General features: G+C 42.8%; 1 protein-coding gene across 1 annotated transcript in view; it reads left to right on the forward strand.

Moving 5' to 3' along the window:
* fndc5a (fibronectin type III domain containing 5a) overlaps nucleotides 1–13,744 on the forward strand; it is a 29,388-nt gene extending 15,644 nt beyond the window's left edge. Inside the window, exons 2-6 of the mRNA XM_087780267.1 lie at nucleotides 4,289–4,404; nucleotides 5,612–5,810; nucleotides 9,749–9,841; nucleotides 9,918–10,051; nucleotides 10,460–13,744. Coding sequence (XP_087636393.1) covers nucleotides 4,289–4,404; nucleotides 5,612–5,810; nucleotides 9,749–9,841; nucleotides 9,918–10,051; nucleotides 10,460–10,516 — 599 coding nt within the window. The 3' untranslated portion in view covers nucleotides 10,517–13,744. The remainder of the gene's footprint in view (nucleotides 1–4,288; nucleotides 4,405–5,611; nucleotides 5,811–9,748; nucleotides 9,842–9,917; nucleotides 10,052–10,459) is intronic.
* Nucleotides 13,745–16,358: the final 2,614 nt, after the last annotated feature.

Consider the following 16,358-nt stretch of genomic DNA (forward strand, 5'->3'; position numbering starts at 1 on the left):
AAGTGCGTCCCGATGAGCCATGTGTGAAAATGTAGTGTGCGATAAGCACCTGATAAAATTGAGTAAGTGCAGCAGTGTTTGATTTGGGACAATACTACCCTTACCACCCTTCGGAAGTGACTCCACAGCTTCTTCTTCTACTACTTTTTAACACTGAGTGCAACCCGCCGTTGGAACCCAATTGCGGACACTTGACAGCGCTTTTCGCCAATCAAAACAAGTGTTTTGTTGTGTTATTATTGTTGTTTTGTGGTAAAATTTGTGTTTTCTCGAGACATTTACGCAGATATCTGCTCCAAAGACGTGTCTTCAGTGACGTAGCTTCCTTTTAGCGACGTAGCTCTAGACGTAGCGTCTACATCTAGAGGGTTTGAAAGTGTCCATTGATCCACACACACTTTTTTGGCGATTTAAGTGTGCCAATTGAGTGCTACATCTTCGCACACAGCTCAGTGTGAACGCACTCAAAATGTGTAATTGGGACACACCACTGTTTTGACGCCCCTTGTTTAAGTTCACATGACGCCCCTCATTTAAGTTGCATAATCTTCACCAGCCACAATCAGCAAAAAAGAAAGTGTTGCCTTGTATACCTCGAGTGCCGCGGAGACTCACCGGGTCGACGAGGCTTAAACAAGAGGCATAGCATGAGAAAACAACATAATGAGCTGGATTTGTGGGTCCCGGCGGCCCCGAGATACCATCCCTCCGTCCGGGGAGAAGATAAACAGAGCGGCGAAAGTAAACAAGAGAAAGCCACTTTGAACATCGGTGTCGCTGGCGTGGAAGAAGAAGCCTCAGCAGGTTCCCGTCCTGTCGTCTGCTGTTACTCGGCCTATTCATCAGCTGTGTCGGCAACGTATGGAGTCCCGGGTCGGTTCTGGTTCAGAGAGCGCAGATGTGCGGCAGGTTGCGTGATTAGAGCCCGTTGAAGGTGAGAGTTAGTGAGCGTTAACCTCTTGGAGGAGCCAATTTGGATCTACTGGCTCATTTCTTTCCGCGCCCAATTTGTTGTGGGTTATCGAGGTTAACAACTATGGAGACAATGATAAAGTTTGTTACAGCAGAAGAACATCTGGGAATGATGATGGGTTAATAAGAGGCAGGAAAGCTTTATTTCATCGCTACCTACGACCCAGTTAATTGACGAAGGTCTGATTGTTAAGGCATTAGAAACATACTCAAAGCATTGTTGAAACGACTAAAGCAAGGAGACTGTTTTCCTAAGATGGCCGCCACCTTTATCGGCTTCAAAGCAGTGTTTGAAGGAAACGTGTATTGGTATTGTTGTTTGATTCACAACTGAAATTCTGTGGCGGTTCAATAGGAAGTGATTTATGCTCAGAATTCACTGAGTAAAATCTCTAAACTTAGGAAAATGTTGTCACAACATGATCTGGAGCTTGTAATCCATGCGTTTGTGTCTTCTCGCCTGGACTATTGTAACAGTTTATTTTCATGTCTAAACGAGAAGGATCTGTCTCGCCTGCAGTTGATTCAAAACTCTGCAGAGAGAATTCTGAGCCGCTCTAGTAGAAGAACTCACATTTCTCTGATCCTTAAAACTCTTCACTGGCTTCCAGTTTCTTTCAGGATCAACTTTAAAATTCTGGTTCTTACTTTCAGATCTATTCATGGTCAGACTCCTCCTTACATCACTGATCTGATCCAGCCTTACACCCCAGCTCGGGCTCTGAGGTCTGTGGATCAGAATCTACTGATGGTTCCTGAACACGGTTCAGGACCAGAGGAGAGAAATCCTTCCAGACTGTTGCTCCTAAGCTTTGGAACGATCTTCCTCTGTGTTTGATGATCTACTGACTCCTTCAAGAAACATCTTAAGACGTTTTTATTTGTTCAGGCTTTTCCTTGATTTTCTGGAACTCCTGTTGTGTTATCAGTTTTATCTTGACCTTTAAAGTATATACTTTATTGAATATTGTTTTGATTGTTTCAGCGCTTTGTGACCCTGGTCTGGAAAAGCGCTATATAAATAAAAATGACTTACTTTACATATACAACTTAATGAACTGTAGCAAGATGCCAGTGGAAAATGAGTCACTCAGATAGTTAACCAGGTTTAACGCAGGTCATTGTACACATGGCCTGGTCCTTGTATTTACAAGGGAAATACAGGCCATAATGTATCCTGATAATTTAGGAAAATATTGATTTTTGGTGTGGGAAAAACAGTACATATTTCAGTGTGCACTTTTTAGATCTACATTTTGGGAAGTGATAATAAAAACAGATCATGCTTTAAAATAGATAAAACTTGTTGAAATATACCAAACAAAATTATTCTGTACATTTTTACCATCACTTATTTTCTTGTGTGTATCTTTAAGTAAAATGTTCTCCTGTTGAGTTGAATAATAATCGAATCCGGCCTTTTGAACACTCGCAAACCCGGACATTTAAGAATATAATGATACGAAATCATTGCTTTCCAAATTAGCACCTCTCGACCTCAATTCAACCCAAGTGTGTGTGTGTATGTGTGTGTGTGTGTGTGTTTAAGTGTCACACACTTTTGTTTCCCCTGGAACTGTAAAACTGAGGCGCTGAGTCATCACTTCATCACGTTTAAGAGCCTACTACATTAACGCTCTCAGGAAATTAAGTCGCTCAACAAGACGGAACGGGACATAAAAACGTGACTTTATTGTAAAGTCCAGCTTATGAGGGAAGACGTTTTTTTACCGATGTCAGGGACATTTTAGAATTCATTTCCTTAAAATCCTCATCACACATTGACGACAGCCTAAACTAATTCAATCCAGTAAATCAATAGTTTAATGTTAAAGTAACCTGTGGAACGTACAGTACAGTAAAAACACCATCCAAACTTTTATTGGCATGTTTCGACGTGAGGTTGTCTCCCACTCTAAAAGGGGCCAAAATAATCGACCCAGACCTTTTCTTGGTGCACTTCGCTAGGAGCATGAAATGAGGCCAATTGGCGCAGCTGATTGGGCGGGAGCGAGCTAACAAAATCGTTGCAATTGCGGTCAATATTGTCAGCTAAAAATGCCACCATAGAATAGCAAAAGGAGTTCCAAGGATTGCTTGCAGTCGACAAACCCTTCTCTTTTTTGGCTGCTGCCTACGTTGTTGCGACAGGCAATGCCGTCCCTGCTCACCAAAAAGCGTACTAGGGATATAGGAAAAGCCCTGAAGAAAAGGGACCTTACCTGACTAAACAAGGAATAGGTACCCACAGTGCTTAGTCGAAATTTGCCATTAGCCTGTACTTTGCCATTTGTCCCAACCATTCCCCGCCCTTTGCTTTTCTTAAGGACCATGTAAAAAGTTAGCAATGCCTTGGAGGCATGTGCTGTGTCTCAAATCGCATACTTGCCTAAACGGCTGCCATCTTAGTGACGTTGTTAACGGAAGTTACGTCATATATATATCCATATATATTCATATACTTACAGGTGCATTTTCAGCCAACAGTAGGAGGATGACACGTCTTCGCGGCTGATACCAGCTTAAATATCTCGTGAATATTTCGATTCTCATATTTTTTCTTTATTTCTTTTTCCAAACTTGCAAAACGTGCTGCCAGCAGGTGTCGATAGCGTTCAAACAGCTCCTTGAAACCATCGTTAAATAGTAGTAGAAGAAGAAGCTGTCGCGTCATTTCCTGTTAGTGTGTAGCAGCAGAGTTTGATTTGAGACATACTATCTGTGGAGAATTTGCGTACTAGCTAGTACGTACACTATCCTGATGAATACTAACTTCTAGTATACTAAGAGAAGTATGCGATTTGAGACACAGCAATGGTTTCCAAAAAGTGTTGGACTCCAAAAAGCAGCTTGCTCACAACACTTTGGAGAACACCGAGGCGCATTTATTTAAGTCGTCCTGTGTTCGTTAAATGAAATCTGAGGATATTAATGTAGGAATAAAGAATGTTAGTGGAAGTTAGATAGTGGAATAGCTGGTAGATCATTCTGATATAGAGGTTTGGATCATAGGAACAAGACAGCGGATCGTTTCTCAACACCTGCATCGATCGCTCGACGTCTTCCACACGTGTAGCATGTTGAGGCCGTCGGCAGCCGCGGGCCATCTTTTCGTGTCGCTCTCTAATTGATTCTGCTTTACGACGCGGACTTCGTGATCCATCTCCCCGCACACATGTCAAAGGGCGCGGCAGCCGATAAATAACGTCTGTGACAAACATGACTCAGCAACAATCATGGGTGGATGATAAAAAAAAGTGTGGCCGTTTCACTCGTGAGTGTAACATGGGCTGGATTTGCCTCTTTGTCTCTGCAGACAGTTTGTCGCCGCCTGTCAATGTGACCATCAAGGCAGTGAAGGCCAACTCTGCTGTGGTGACATGGGACATCCCAGACGGAGATCTCGTCATCGGCTTTGCCATCACTCAGCAGGTAGGATTGAAAACCAGCCATAATTGTGGCACTTTCTTGCTAGAACCTGTATGTTCTTCCAATCCTGGTGTGGGTTTCAACTCGACACTTTGTTTCTTTTATGTTAAATCAAATTTTCCAGTATCTTGCCGTTAATAACTGCCCAAATAGCCTTCAAAATAAAATAAAATACTACTGACTCTTTCAAGAAACATCTTAAGACGTTTTTATTTGTTCAGGCTTTTCCTTGTTTTTCTGGAACTCCTGTTGTGTTATCAGTTTTATCTTGACCTTTAAAGTATATACTTTATTGAATATTGTTTTGATTGTTTAAGCGCTTTGTGACCCTGGTCTGGAAAAGCGCTATATAAATAAAAATTACTTACTTACTTACTTACATACTTTCCATATCACTTTTTAAAGCAGCTCAATATATTTTTACTAAAATAGTTTCATAAAACTTGTGATGACACATCCACTCAAAACTAGCTGAATATAGCATGAATTGAGATGTTTTGTGTTATTTATTTTCACTATAAAAATTCTTGGGGATGGTTTGAACAAGCTACATATCGCGCTGGTTGTGGTGGGGGGGGGGGGGGGGGGGGGCGAATTACGGTACAAAAACAAAGTTAAAGTTATATTGTTTACAAAGCCGTCATAACGCATGTCATTTTTCATTATCCACAATCTGATTCATTACCTCATCGATATCCATCCTTCATACAGCAAATGGAAGTCTGTAAAGAGAAAATTCTTCCAACTTTTGCGAAGTTTAGCAAGTGCTCATGGGAAATGTAGTCAACTAGCGTCGCTAAACAACTCACCCTTAGACTTGGTTTTCTCTTTGTCTCACCCCCTCTCAGTGAACTCATTGCTGCAGTTGTGTAAGTTCACTGCATTTTTATCGCCATTTTCAATTCGATGCCAAACATTTCTGAGAAGGTCTTACAAAACCTAAAATGATAAACTATTGATAGGACAAAAATCGCCTAAAAGGCGGCTAATAGTGACCTTTTGCCATCTTTTTTTGCCTTTGAAGAACACCTATCCCACCTTTATGTACAGTGTAGTCGGCTTGTTGTTTAGTCAAGCTTTGCTGTTATTGTTTCTCAAGATCTGAGGATCCACATTGACTTTAAAATAAACTCAGTTGCTTTTAACGCATGATGTGAACGCGACTTACGTAAGGTCATCTCGACCCGACCATGTTGTTGTGTCCAAACAGAAGAAAGATGTGCGCATGCTGCGGTTCATCCAGGAAGTCAACACCACCACACGCTCCTGTGCACTGTGGGACTTGGAGGAGGAGACGGACTACATCGTGCACGTTCAGTCCATCAGCATGTCGGGAACGAGCCCTCTGAGCGAAACCCTGCGCTTCCGAACGCCCAAAGAGGCAGAGACTCAGGCCTCTAAGGGCAAAGGTAAAGTAGCCCTTGAGCATCTGTTGTAAATCCCGTCGCCTTGTTCCGAGACCATCAGTGCGGCGGAACCATCCCTTGACTGATTCTGTCTGAAAGTCCAATAAAAATCAATAGACACACAAAGCGTGAAATGAAATTTCACAACAGGCTGCCTCGACGGCTCGTCCCCCCACGAACCCCAACCGCAAGAGAGAATGAATTGAGGGCGGGGTTGTGTACTTCAGGTCGTATCGATGTGCCACTGCAGGCTTCACCCCCCGTGCCCCCCTGCACCGCTCCACCGTAAACCAAAATGAGGCGAGGCATTCATCACCGGCAGAGAGGAGATAGTCGGGAGTTGAAAGGGCCGGCCGATCGATTCGTCGTTGGCTGAAGTTTCGGCTTCTTCCATTCCCCGACTTTTATTTCTCCTCATCTCTCATGTGAGGCCGCTACTTCCCCCCGATAGTGGAGTCATGAAGTAGGAAGGAGAGATTGGAACCGCTGCAGGAAGATTGTAGAACCACTGCCGAGCTGTGTCAGAGACAAATAAACGAGTTTCAGTTTGGGTCTGTTGCCAAGTCAGACTCAGTCTGTAGACACTCAGACTCTCTTTTCTCTTAAATATATCAATGGCCTGATCATTGATACAAACGCAATATTTAAATTTACATGAAACCAGTTTGCACTTTGCAAGGCCTTCTGGGTAATCTTACTTAGCGTTGCTTGTTTGAGGACAAAAAAACACCAGACGATACCTCAAGGATACACTAAAGCCTACTGATAAAAAATAGTTTTTTACAAGTTTATTCATCCACCGTTATTTTTCTCCTGCTTATTCGGGGTACTAAGGCAACATGGCCGCCACTAGACAATGGTATACTTCTAGACCATCTAGGGTAGGGCTCAACCAAACTTCTTTAGGGGCCACATTATTGTACCTACTCTCATGTAGAGTTTCAGAATAAATATTTGGTTACTATAAAAAATGAAAAACATCAAACCTAATTATTGACATAGAAAAAACTTGTAGATGTATTAAAAACACTAATGTTTTTAATATAAATTGTAAAAAAAAAAAAAAGTAGGGTTTTAAATGTGGGATGCTTGTGTGATTTAAAAGCTCAGGCAAACAAGCAAAGCTAACAGCTAACAGCAGCGCTAATGGCTACATAGTTAGAGAAAATGAACGGTTTTCAAATCATTTCTAAATCTGTGTAAGAGCGCTAATTTAAAGTTGAAAGGGAATTTTGGACCAATCACGAGGCTTCATCCTCCGTGCTAAGTGTGTTGACGTGTTTTCAAAGCTTTATATTTGAGCAGAAATGAACACAAAAGGGACTGAAAAAAACTCTTTATCAAAGTCCGCCGCCGTGTCACCGAAACTAGAACTGCCAAGATGAAATCAACAGGCTGTCAGTCATCACAGACGTGAGCCAAAGGAAACAATAGAAAAGATCCACAGACATTTGTTGCAGCCAAAGTGTGAAAAGAGCCTTTTGTGGTGAAATGACAGGGCGGACAAGAGGAGAAGAAAGAGAAGGTTTATTCATCCCTCGTTCGTCTGAGCGTCATGTGGATCTGAGAGCTTGGCTTTATTTTGTTGGTATTCAGTATTCAAATTTAATAAACTACACTTTTCATTCAAAGGATTCAGTCCAAATCTTTACTTAAAAAATAGTTCAATTTGCACGGCAGCCATGCTAACATTCAATGCTAGTAACTGACCAGAAACTGTTTCCTTCAACTCAGTAAAATCTCTAAACTTAGGAAAATGATGTCGCCACACGATCACAAGCGTATAATCCATGCGTTTCTGTCTTCTCGTTTAGACTATTGTAACAGTTTATTTATGTGTCTAAACAAGAAGGAGCTGTGTCGCCTGCAGTTGATACAAAACTCTGTAGAATTCTGACCCACTCTAGTAGAAGAACTCACATTTCCCTGATTCTTAAAACTCTTCCCTGGCTGCCAGTTTATTTCAATTTTAGAATTCTGGTTCTTACTTTCAAAGCTTTTCATATCAGGCTCCTCCTTACATCAGTGGTCTGATCCAGCCTTACACCCCAGCTCAGGTTGTGAGGTCTGTGGATCGGAATCTACTGATGGTTGTTAAAGCGCTTTGTGTTCCTGGTCTAGAAAGGCGCTTTACAAATAACCTTTACTTACTTACTTACTTACTTATAAGTGGGACAAACCCTAGCCTAAGTGACAATAATATTAATAATTCTCTACTCAAGTTAATGTCTCATAGGTCCTAAAACTAAAATAGCAAATGCAATAATGGCACTATCATTGTGCTACATCAGAAACCTTAGCAAGCAAACATGGTCGCAAGTTTTAAAATCTATGCTACTGGCAGATGGGCCGAGCTGATGAAGCCGACCTGTAAAGTCCACTAGTCATTGTTTCTGTCCCGACACTGCACAATAGAAGCTGAGCGATCAGCAGAACAGTTTGTTGCTAACAGCTAGCAGAGCGTGGCGCTCTTGCTGCGGCGGGCACTCAAAATGTCACTAGCTGATACATTAAAAAAGACAGGAGTGCACTTTTACGCCACGCTGAACTTTACCTTTAAACTTCCAGCCAGACCCTGCAGCGGGAGATTTTGTGGCTTCTGTTCTATGTGAATAAGTAGCTCTGATCCCTCCCAGTGGTCGTTGATAAGTGGATTTTCTGCTGTAAATCAATCCCGACTTTTGCAATTAGTTCTCCTGCTTTGTCTCTTTCCTACGAGTCCATCAATTTCAGTTATTATGCAAAAACATCTTCCTTCTGTGTGGAGTTTTTAGGTTTCCCCGCAGTCGATGCCTCCACTCCTTGTCCCGCATTAGTATGCAGTACCTTCTCCCCTCTCTCCTGAGGTCACATTCAACTCTTTTTAACAAAGTAGGAACAACATCAGGCAGAAATACTGCCGGGTGCTTCCTCAACCTTCTGTGGTGCTGGTTCTTGGGCACCATGTGGACAACCACTGATCTTCCTATGCTCCCTATTGCCCCGAAGAGATGGGAATGGTCTTGAAAGATGTGCAGTACTAAATTGAATCTATATTTCTAGTGATTCTAGCATGAAAATGACTCCCAAAGCAAAACTATCCATTGGCCAACCACCGGAGAAAATCCGGAAACCCGTGTGTTGCCTCAGGGTCAAGGTGAACGACCTACACCACGGCATATGTATTTATGGAAGCCAGGTAAGTCGTTCACCTTGACCCAGAGGGAACACAAGGGATACCTCAAAGACATTTGTATTTCGGCCAACGGCTCACCTTGACCTAGAGAGTTCAGAAGCATTAGCTAGTACAATTCAAAGTGATAATATGTTCAGAGGAAGTAAAAATGTTGAGCTAATGTTTAGTAGCTAAAACGGTGAGGTCAAGGCAAAATCACATGGTGTCTACGGAGACATCGGGCAACTGGTCAGAAGCTAAAACCAGAGCGTGTGTGACAGTATTTCAAAGGGTAGGCAGGTTTTAGACGAGGCAGAATCTTGCGCAGAAGACAAGGTTTGTTGCAGGGGATCAAAGCAGGAGACGACGAAGCCAATTGCTTGAATTCAGGCAAGACAAAAATGTTACAAACAGAGTATTTGTATGTTGGAAAGGAAAACAGTAAGACAACAGTGAGAAAGGATGATGAAGCCTGGACTGTTCAAGCATCCAAAGAACAACTACTTCTACAAATATTTTCCATCCAAACTAATGTCTACGATCATCGATGTTCAATGAGCCAGTTCGACTGCTGAAACGTGAAAACGAGAGCGGGACTCGCAACATCTTCGACCTGATTTCGCTGATGTTGTTTTTACCCTCCGGCCCTCAAGTGTCAGAAAGCGTGAAAGAAGTTTAGCCGAAAACATCAAGTCGTGCTGTTTCAACTGGGATGCGCGTGAATAAATTATGACGAAGCAGAAACAAAAGCTTTCAACCGAACTTCAACTTTTTTTTATTCTTGCAGACGAAGAAGTGACGATGGAGGAAGTAGGTCAGACGGCGCAGCTGCGGGCGGGGGAACTCATCATCATCGTGGTGGTCCTCATCATGTGGGCAGGTAAGGATACCTACCGCTCACCCAACTTCACCCCCTGCTGTGTTTCCTTCCGACATCTATTCTTTCCGCCACCCAGGTGTCATCGCTCTCTTCTGCCGCCAGTACGACATCATCAAAGACAACGAGCCCAACAACAACAAGGACAAAGCCAAAAACTCCTCAGAGTGCAGCACTCCCGAACACCCGACAGGGGGGCTGTTGCGCAGTAAGGTATAACACCACCCACTCTCCTCCCCCCCCTGGGTGAACTCCCGCTGCAGGTGACTGGTCCTCGGTCGATCTTTTCAACAGCCGCCGTGTCATCAGCTTGAGGCCGATTTCTGAACATTCGCTTGTTTTTGGCATGACTGCAACGTTTCACCCGAGTCATGCGACTGAAGCTCATCGCATTTTTTTCTCGACTCTGAGCGAGAAGCCATGATGAACACGTCAAATATATTTCATGCCAATTGCATTTTGACTTGAGAAGATCATCGCTACTTCTACAGCTCTAAGAAATCTTTTCTCAAAAGATACTTAATATAGCTGATAAGCTAATGCCTGCACAAGCGGCATCCTCATGTTTACCAGAAGGTCTTAGTAGTTCTGTTTTAATTATCTCCTTCTTTGTTCCCACAGTATTCGAACAACAACACCACCAGTAGGATGCCATCTGTCAACATCATCGAGGTGTGACTGCCGGGACGTCGCCTTGTCTATTATCTCAAAGATTTGCGTTTCTCCGACCCCCGTTTCAAGCCCGTCCGCTTGTCAGGATGAGGCCGGGAGTTCACGATGAAGCACAGACGCGGGACTCGCGGGGAGCCCGGCCTGACTTGGGAGAAGGGCCGCCTCCACGAGGCGAGCCGGGCGGTGGAGTTACTGTGGGCGGAGCTGAAAAAGGCTACGCCGGACCACAGGGACAGAATTGGCTCCCACGGTCGGACGGACTGCTGATTAACCCCAGGGACCAAAGCTGATCAACAGAGCCGGAGATCTTTCGATTCAAACTCTCCATCGCCTACACCTTACAACGACCACAGATCTGTTTCCGGGTGGCACTTTTATTTAACCTCTTTAGCTATACCTTAAATTAGCTTTACATCAATCAGACCTTTATGAATAGTCGCTTAAAAGAACTAAAGTACCTTGAACTTTTATTGAAAATAAAATGTATTATCAAATTGAAATCGAATCATGTCACGTGATACGGAGAAACATAAACAAAATCGGCAATATCTGGCCAAGAAAGAACAATTTAGAGCCACATGGATTAAATATCAAGTGTACCCGATTGAAGGGCGTAACAGTGTATGAGGTCAATTCGAAACTAACTCATGTTTAAAGTGGTTGTGATGTGTTGCATTTGCGTTGTTAGCATCTGTATTTATATTGTCATTGATTCTTTTTTTCCAAGAAATCGGAGAATCGGTAGCGTGTTCAAACAGTGCTAGCTAATTAAAGTTTAGTTTGTATATTTAGCAGTCGGATCTTTTCTTGGTTGCGCAAAACCATTAGTTCAAAGAGTTCTTCAGGAATTCAAGGACATTTTTTAAGCTTAAGGAACTTGCAACCAACAAGTCCTGGCAGGGTTTTGAAGAATCAAGGGATTTCAAATTGGCCCGTTTGCCGCGAATGCTAATCCAGATGAAATGCACAATTTAGAACGTATGTGATATTGTGTCTGTTACTCTTCTTGCAGTAGTTGTGTTACCGATTTTGTATCAGTGTTTTGTTTACAAAGTGCCACCCAAGCTCCAGCAGGAGCGTTAGCCGGCTTGTTCATTCCCCACCTCAGGGAATCCTGACTTTTTTCAAGCCATTTCGTGGACGAGATTCTTCTCACCTTTTCAGACGACACGGCTAAACACGTTGAATATCCAGTTGTTACATTCCACGTCCAGGAGGACCCCGTCACTGTTGCGACACGTTGTTCTGGACCCTTGGCTAACCGAGACTGAGATCCCTTAAAAATTAGCAATAAAAAGCCCAAAAATGGAAGCAAAGCGGGACTTCCGGACTGAGCATTTTTTTTCCCCTCCAAAAATGTACCTAGCATGCTACGCTAAGACATGATGAGCATGGACAGAATCATTTTAAACCATGTCATCACGACAGAAGGGCTTCTATCAAGACTTTTTTTTTCCCCCCTTGATTCACTTCCTAAAAAAGGGATCCACTTTCGCCATGCGGTTTTTTTGGAACGACTTGGAGGGCTGACTCCGAATCAGTAGTACTGCCTTAACAATAGTTTATTTCATAGGTGGCCCTCTCACCAGTATTTAACGTGCGTGGAGTTTAAGCAGCTCGCCAGGTCTCGCGGGAATTGTTGGGCGAAAATACGGCGGAGAAGAAGCTGCTGAACTAGTTTATTTAGTTCTCGCTCTATTGATGCCACTTTCATAGCACCTATCTACTGGATATATATCATTACGTCATTGTGCTGTTTGTGTGCAATAATATACTCTTTTTCTGTTGGAGAATATTATCTAAATATTACTGTAAGGCCTCATTTCTGTTCCCGCAGGGACTGATTCAAAGCTTCGAAGCAGGAAGTGTTTTTTGTTGGTGAAATACGGAGGCAATTATTTTTCTGAAGCAAATAACAACGATGCAATGTTTCGGCAGTTGGAGGAGCGTTTTCCGTGGCAGCATCTGGTCGTGAGCTGAGCCAAGAGACCAGATAATAGTCTCCAATTACTGATCCAAATCTACTCTTACCGGGCGTCCACACCAAGGAGTTCCTGGAGATTAAAACAATACTGCCATCACTACAAAAGTAGGTCAAATTTCCTGGGGGCGGGGTCTAAGTTTAAGGTGAAAATGGCGGATCTATTAGCTCCGTAATTCCCTTTTCTTTCTGGTTTTGATTACAAATGTTTCGCATCCCGCCCCCCCACCTTATTCTATCCGAACGTAACAGCGCCCCCACATGTCGATCGCGTAGAAATACACCTTGAGAAAGTGCGGCTAAGTCGTCCAGAAGAGATGCAAAGTAGAACACACTGCTCCTCCAAGAGAAGCCATTTGTGGCGAGTCAGGCGTCATTTCAGGATGTCAACTAAATTGGAGGAAGCCCCGGGGCGGACCAGGAAATATTAAATTCCCCCTGAGAAAGATCTTTACTAACTCTCTCAGAAGTCTTTACTTCCTGCGACCTTGGTAAAGGTCTCTTTTCATGTTACCAATTTAAAAAAAAAACTTGATAATGGAATGTTCCTCCTCTTAATGTGAAGTTGCTTTATTCACTCCTGCTTCAAGGGCTTCCCCAACTGTTTGGAAGCATCAACCTTTAACAACATTAATATTTAATGGAATAATATTTGAGTTAAAAACCCTCCTACTGTTCTTTCTATGTGTCCGTGTACATATTTTATTAACCTCAGTGTCCGTGTTGAATATTACGATATTCGTAGAGTGATGGATCTTTGAAGGTGTTTTTTTTATTTTATATATATTTCTCCTTAATAGTCAGGAGAGAGTTGAATGTCCAGATTTGATGGAGGTCAAGTATCTTGAGGTCTTGTTCATGAGTGAAGGAAGAAAAGAGCTCAGTCATCCGAGAGAGACTCAAAGTAGAACCAGGGCTCCTACAAGTCCAGGCCTCTTTACTTCAGCTTCTGCCCCCACGACCCTGAATTGTGATTAATAAATGACTAACAATGACCGTTCTAAGTGATAAAAATCCAAAACTTTAGGTCTAGTTAACTAAACCCCTGAACTAAACGAAGACTTGGTGGAGGACGGAGCATGGTTACCTGCTTTATTAGCGCTAGCGTGTTTATACTCATCGTGTGTCGTCATCGCTTAACGAGGGCTAGCATGGTTTTAACTTTTATGCACAAGGTTACACGACTTCCAACGAGAAGAATCTGGTGTATGCTGTCTTGTGTATGCTTAACTCAAATAAATATGACTAACGTTTTCCAAAACTGTATTTTCGTCTTTCATTGGCAGTGATTGTTGTTGTTTCTTAGCAACAAAAAAAAACAACCATCTGGATCCATAAATCGTTTTCCTGTGCTGTCACTCTACTGCCGCCTGCTGTTCGATTAAAGCTCATTGCTAACGAAATTATATATCAAAATAAATGTGGATTCATAAAAATCAGATTGTAGATTTTTTTTTAAAGCTGCTTGATGGAGGTTTGCACTCTCTGGGTGCTTTTTTTGTATCAGATATATGTGCCAGAATTAATCCAAATCATCATTAGCATTTGTTTTTTCATCAGTGTTGGGGACACACCAGTAAATAAATAATAATTTAAATGTAACGTTTGTCCAAAAGTATCACATTAGTAGTAGTTTTATTGAAAAATAAATACAATATCAAGAAAGAGTAGACTTTCATTTAAGGTTAACAATGTTTAAAATTGCTACAAACTTGTACGTATTGTTTTGGTATTGAATTGTGTGACATAAGATCATTGTTTGGTAAAAGAATGGAGTTTTCTCCAAAAACAGTGGCCATGAAGTGAATGTATGCAGTTTTACAAATTTTTAAATTATATTTTCTACTGCAAAATGTGTTTCTGTTCATGTCAGAACCAGGGCCAGGTCTAGACAGGCATGTATGAGGGGGCAGCCACAAATCTTGAGGGGGCATTGTGCTCCTGGGCACACTAAATCCCACCACTCTGGGATTTAGTTTGAGGGGGCACAACATTTATTTGAGGGGGCCAGGCCCCCTCTTGCCCCTGCCTAGACCCGGCCCTGGTCAGAACTAGTTTACTCATTGTGAAGAGGCCTCGAGATCTGGGCACAGAACACACACTTAGTCCTGGAGAGAACCTCTCAGAAGGTCAGGGTCCATCAAAAAGTAGATCAAAGGTGACGGAGCGTCAAGCGCCAAACACACCTGAGGTCGACAAAGACCCATCAAAGGCACGGAGCCGAATCAAAGGTGGATTCAAAGATGATGCAGATAAAAGACTGGACTACTGTGGCGTCGCATCAGAGGAGGCGCTGAGATTTTCAAACTTCTTCCATAGCCTGAATCCAACAGAAGGAACCGAAGAGAAAACCATGGACGACACCGAGTTGTGTCTCGTGACCGAAGACCCGTGTCCGCCCAGGGCGAGGAAGAGCGAGCTCCTTTTCAAACTCCCGCGGTCGAGGATCGCACGTCTTTTATCCCGGATGCGGAACGTCGTGTCCTCGTGCTGGACTCCTCAGGACAAGCAGGACTTGAGCGTCTATTACTACATCTAGTCCTGGTCTAGGAAGGATGGTTTGCCGTGGCTGGCAGTGGACAGTGGTCCGTCCAAAGTGACCCGTTAACCATGGAACAGAGATGTTGTTGGTGCTACGTTTGTGGGACTTTTGGACTTCTAGACTAGATGTCAAAACGTCAGATATGAGGTGATTAAATACTTTTAAAGAAATGAATTTCTTTTATCTTAGTCTGGACAGATTTATTTTTTAATTTGTTTATATAAAATGCATAAGTTATACAACAAACCAAGGGGCAACATCTGGCCATCCTTTTTATTGTGTGGCCCCACAACAGCTTTAGAAACGATGATGGTTCGAATTTCAAAGCAGACCAATTAACTAAACTGTTCTCTAGCCAGCAGATGATTGTTTTAGAGAACGGAAATGAGACTTTCTCATAGTCTCTTGGTTTTTGTGTTTTTCGATGCAAAACTCAGATGCTTTAAACAACAATTATCCTTTAATATTTAACCCTTTCATTCCCACTAAAGATGACAGTCAGAAGTTGCCTACTATCCACTACAGGTCGCCACCCATTGGTCAGGTGTTGTATGTGCAAAATTAAACCTGAATTTCAAAAATAGACCAAAAAATAAATTTGGACATTTTTTGGCCCTCGTATGTCACTGAGTTTCACAGCAATCTGTCCCAGAAGTCTCCACCTCTAAGGGACTCGTTGTATAAACAAAGCAGGGCGTGATTACAGCTGGCTGAAGGAGGAGTGAAGCCATTATTACGTCATAATGGACTCCGCTACCGTAACCTCTCGTTCGACGAGATTCCAGACAGGGGAAGAAATGTATAAAGTAATAAGTTCAAAACATGGTCATGATGATGGACCAAAGTCTTTGTTACGCCTCATCAAGTGTGGCTCAGAGCGACAGAACAGTTTGTTTCTACCTCCCCCAGTACTCAGTATTCCATCGACTGTGCCCGACATACGTTAGCCTCGGTGACGTCGAGTCCATTTCAAGAGGCGATGGCACAGAAAGGCGACAAACACCTCCTGCCGTCCGACGGAACAAAGATGGCGGACCCTCACGGCGGAGTCTTTAAAAACACGGACAACTGTAACGATGACATCAAGATGATGTTGAAGAAACTTGAACAAGATAAAAAGCAGACTTTAGATTGGAAAACGCACTTAGACGAGTCTACTCTGGAGGACACTTTGAGATGTTTCGGGAGACAAAGGTCAGCAGATGATGTGGAAGAGACCTGGTGCTTTGAGACACCGAGGAAGAAAGTGTTCAACAGAAGCTCACCAAGTCCAGAACAAGAGACACAACCTGGCAGTTCTGTCAAGAAGGACCATTGTCAAGAGG

The sequence above is a fragment of the Callionymus lyra genome, chromosome 18, assembly GCF_982586985.1.
Source record: "Callionymus lyra chromosome 18, fCalLyr1.hap1.1, whole genome shotgun sequence".
Lineage (NCBI taxonomy): Eukaryota > Metazoa > Chordata > Actinopteri > Syngnathiformes > Callionymidae > Callionymus > Callionymus lyra.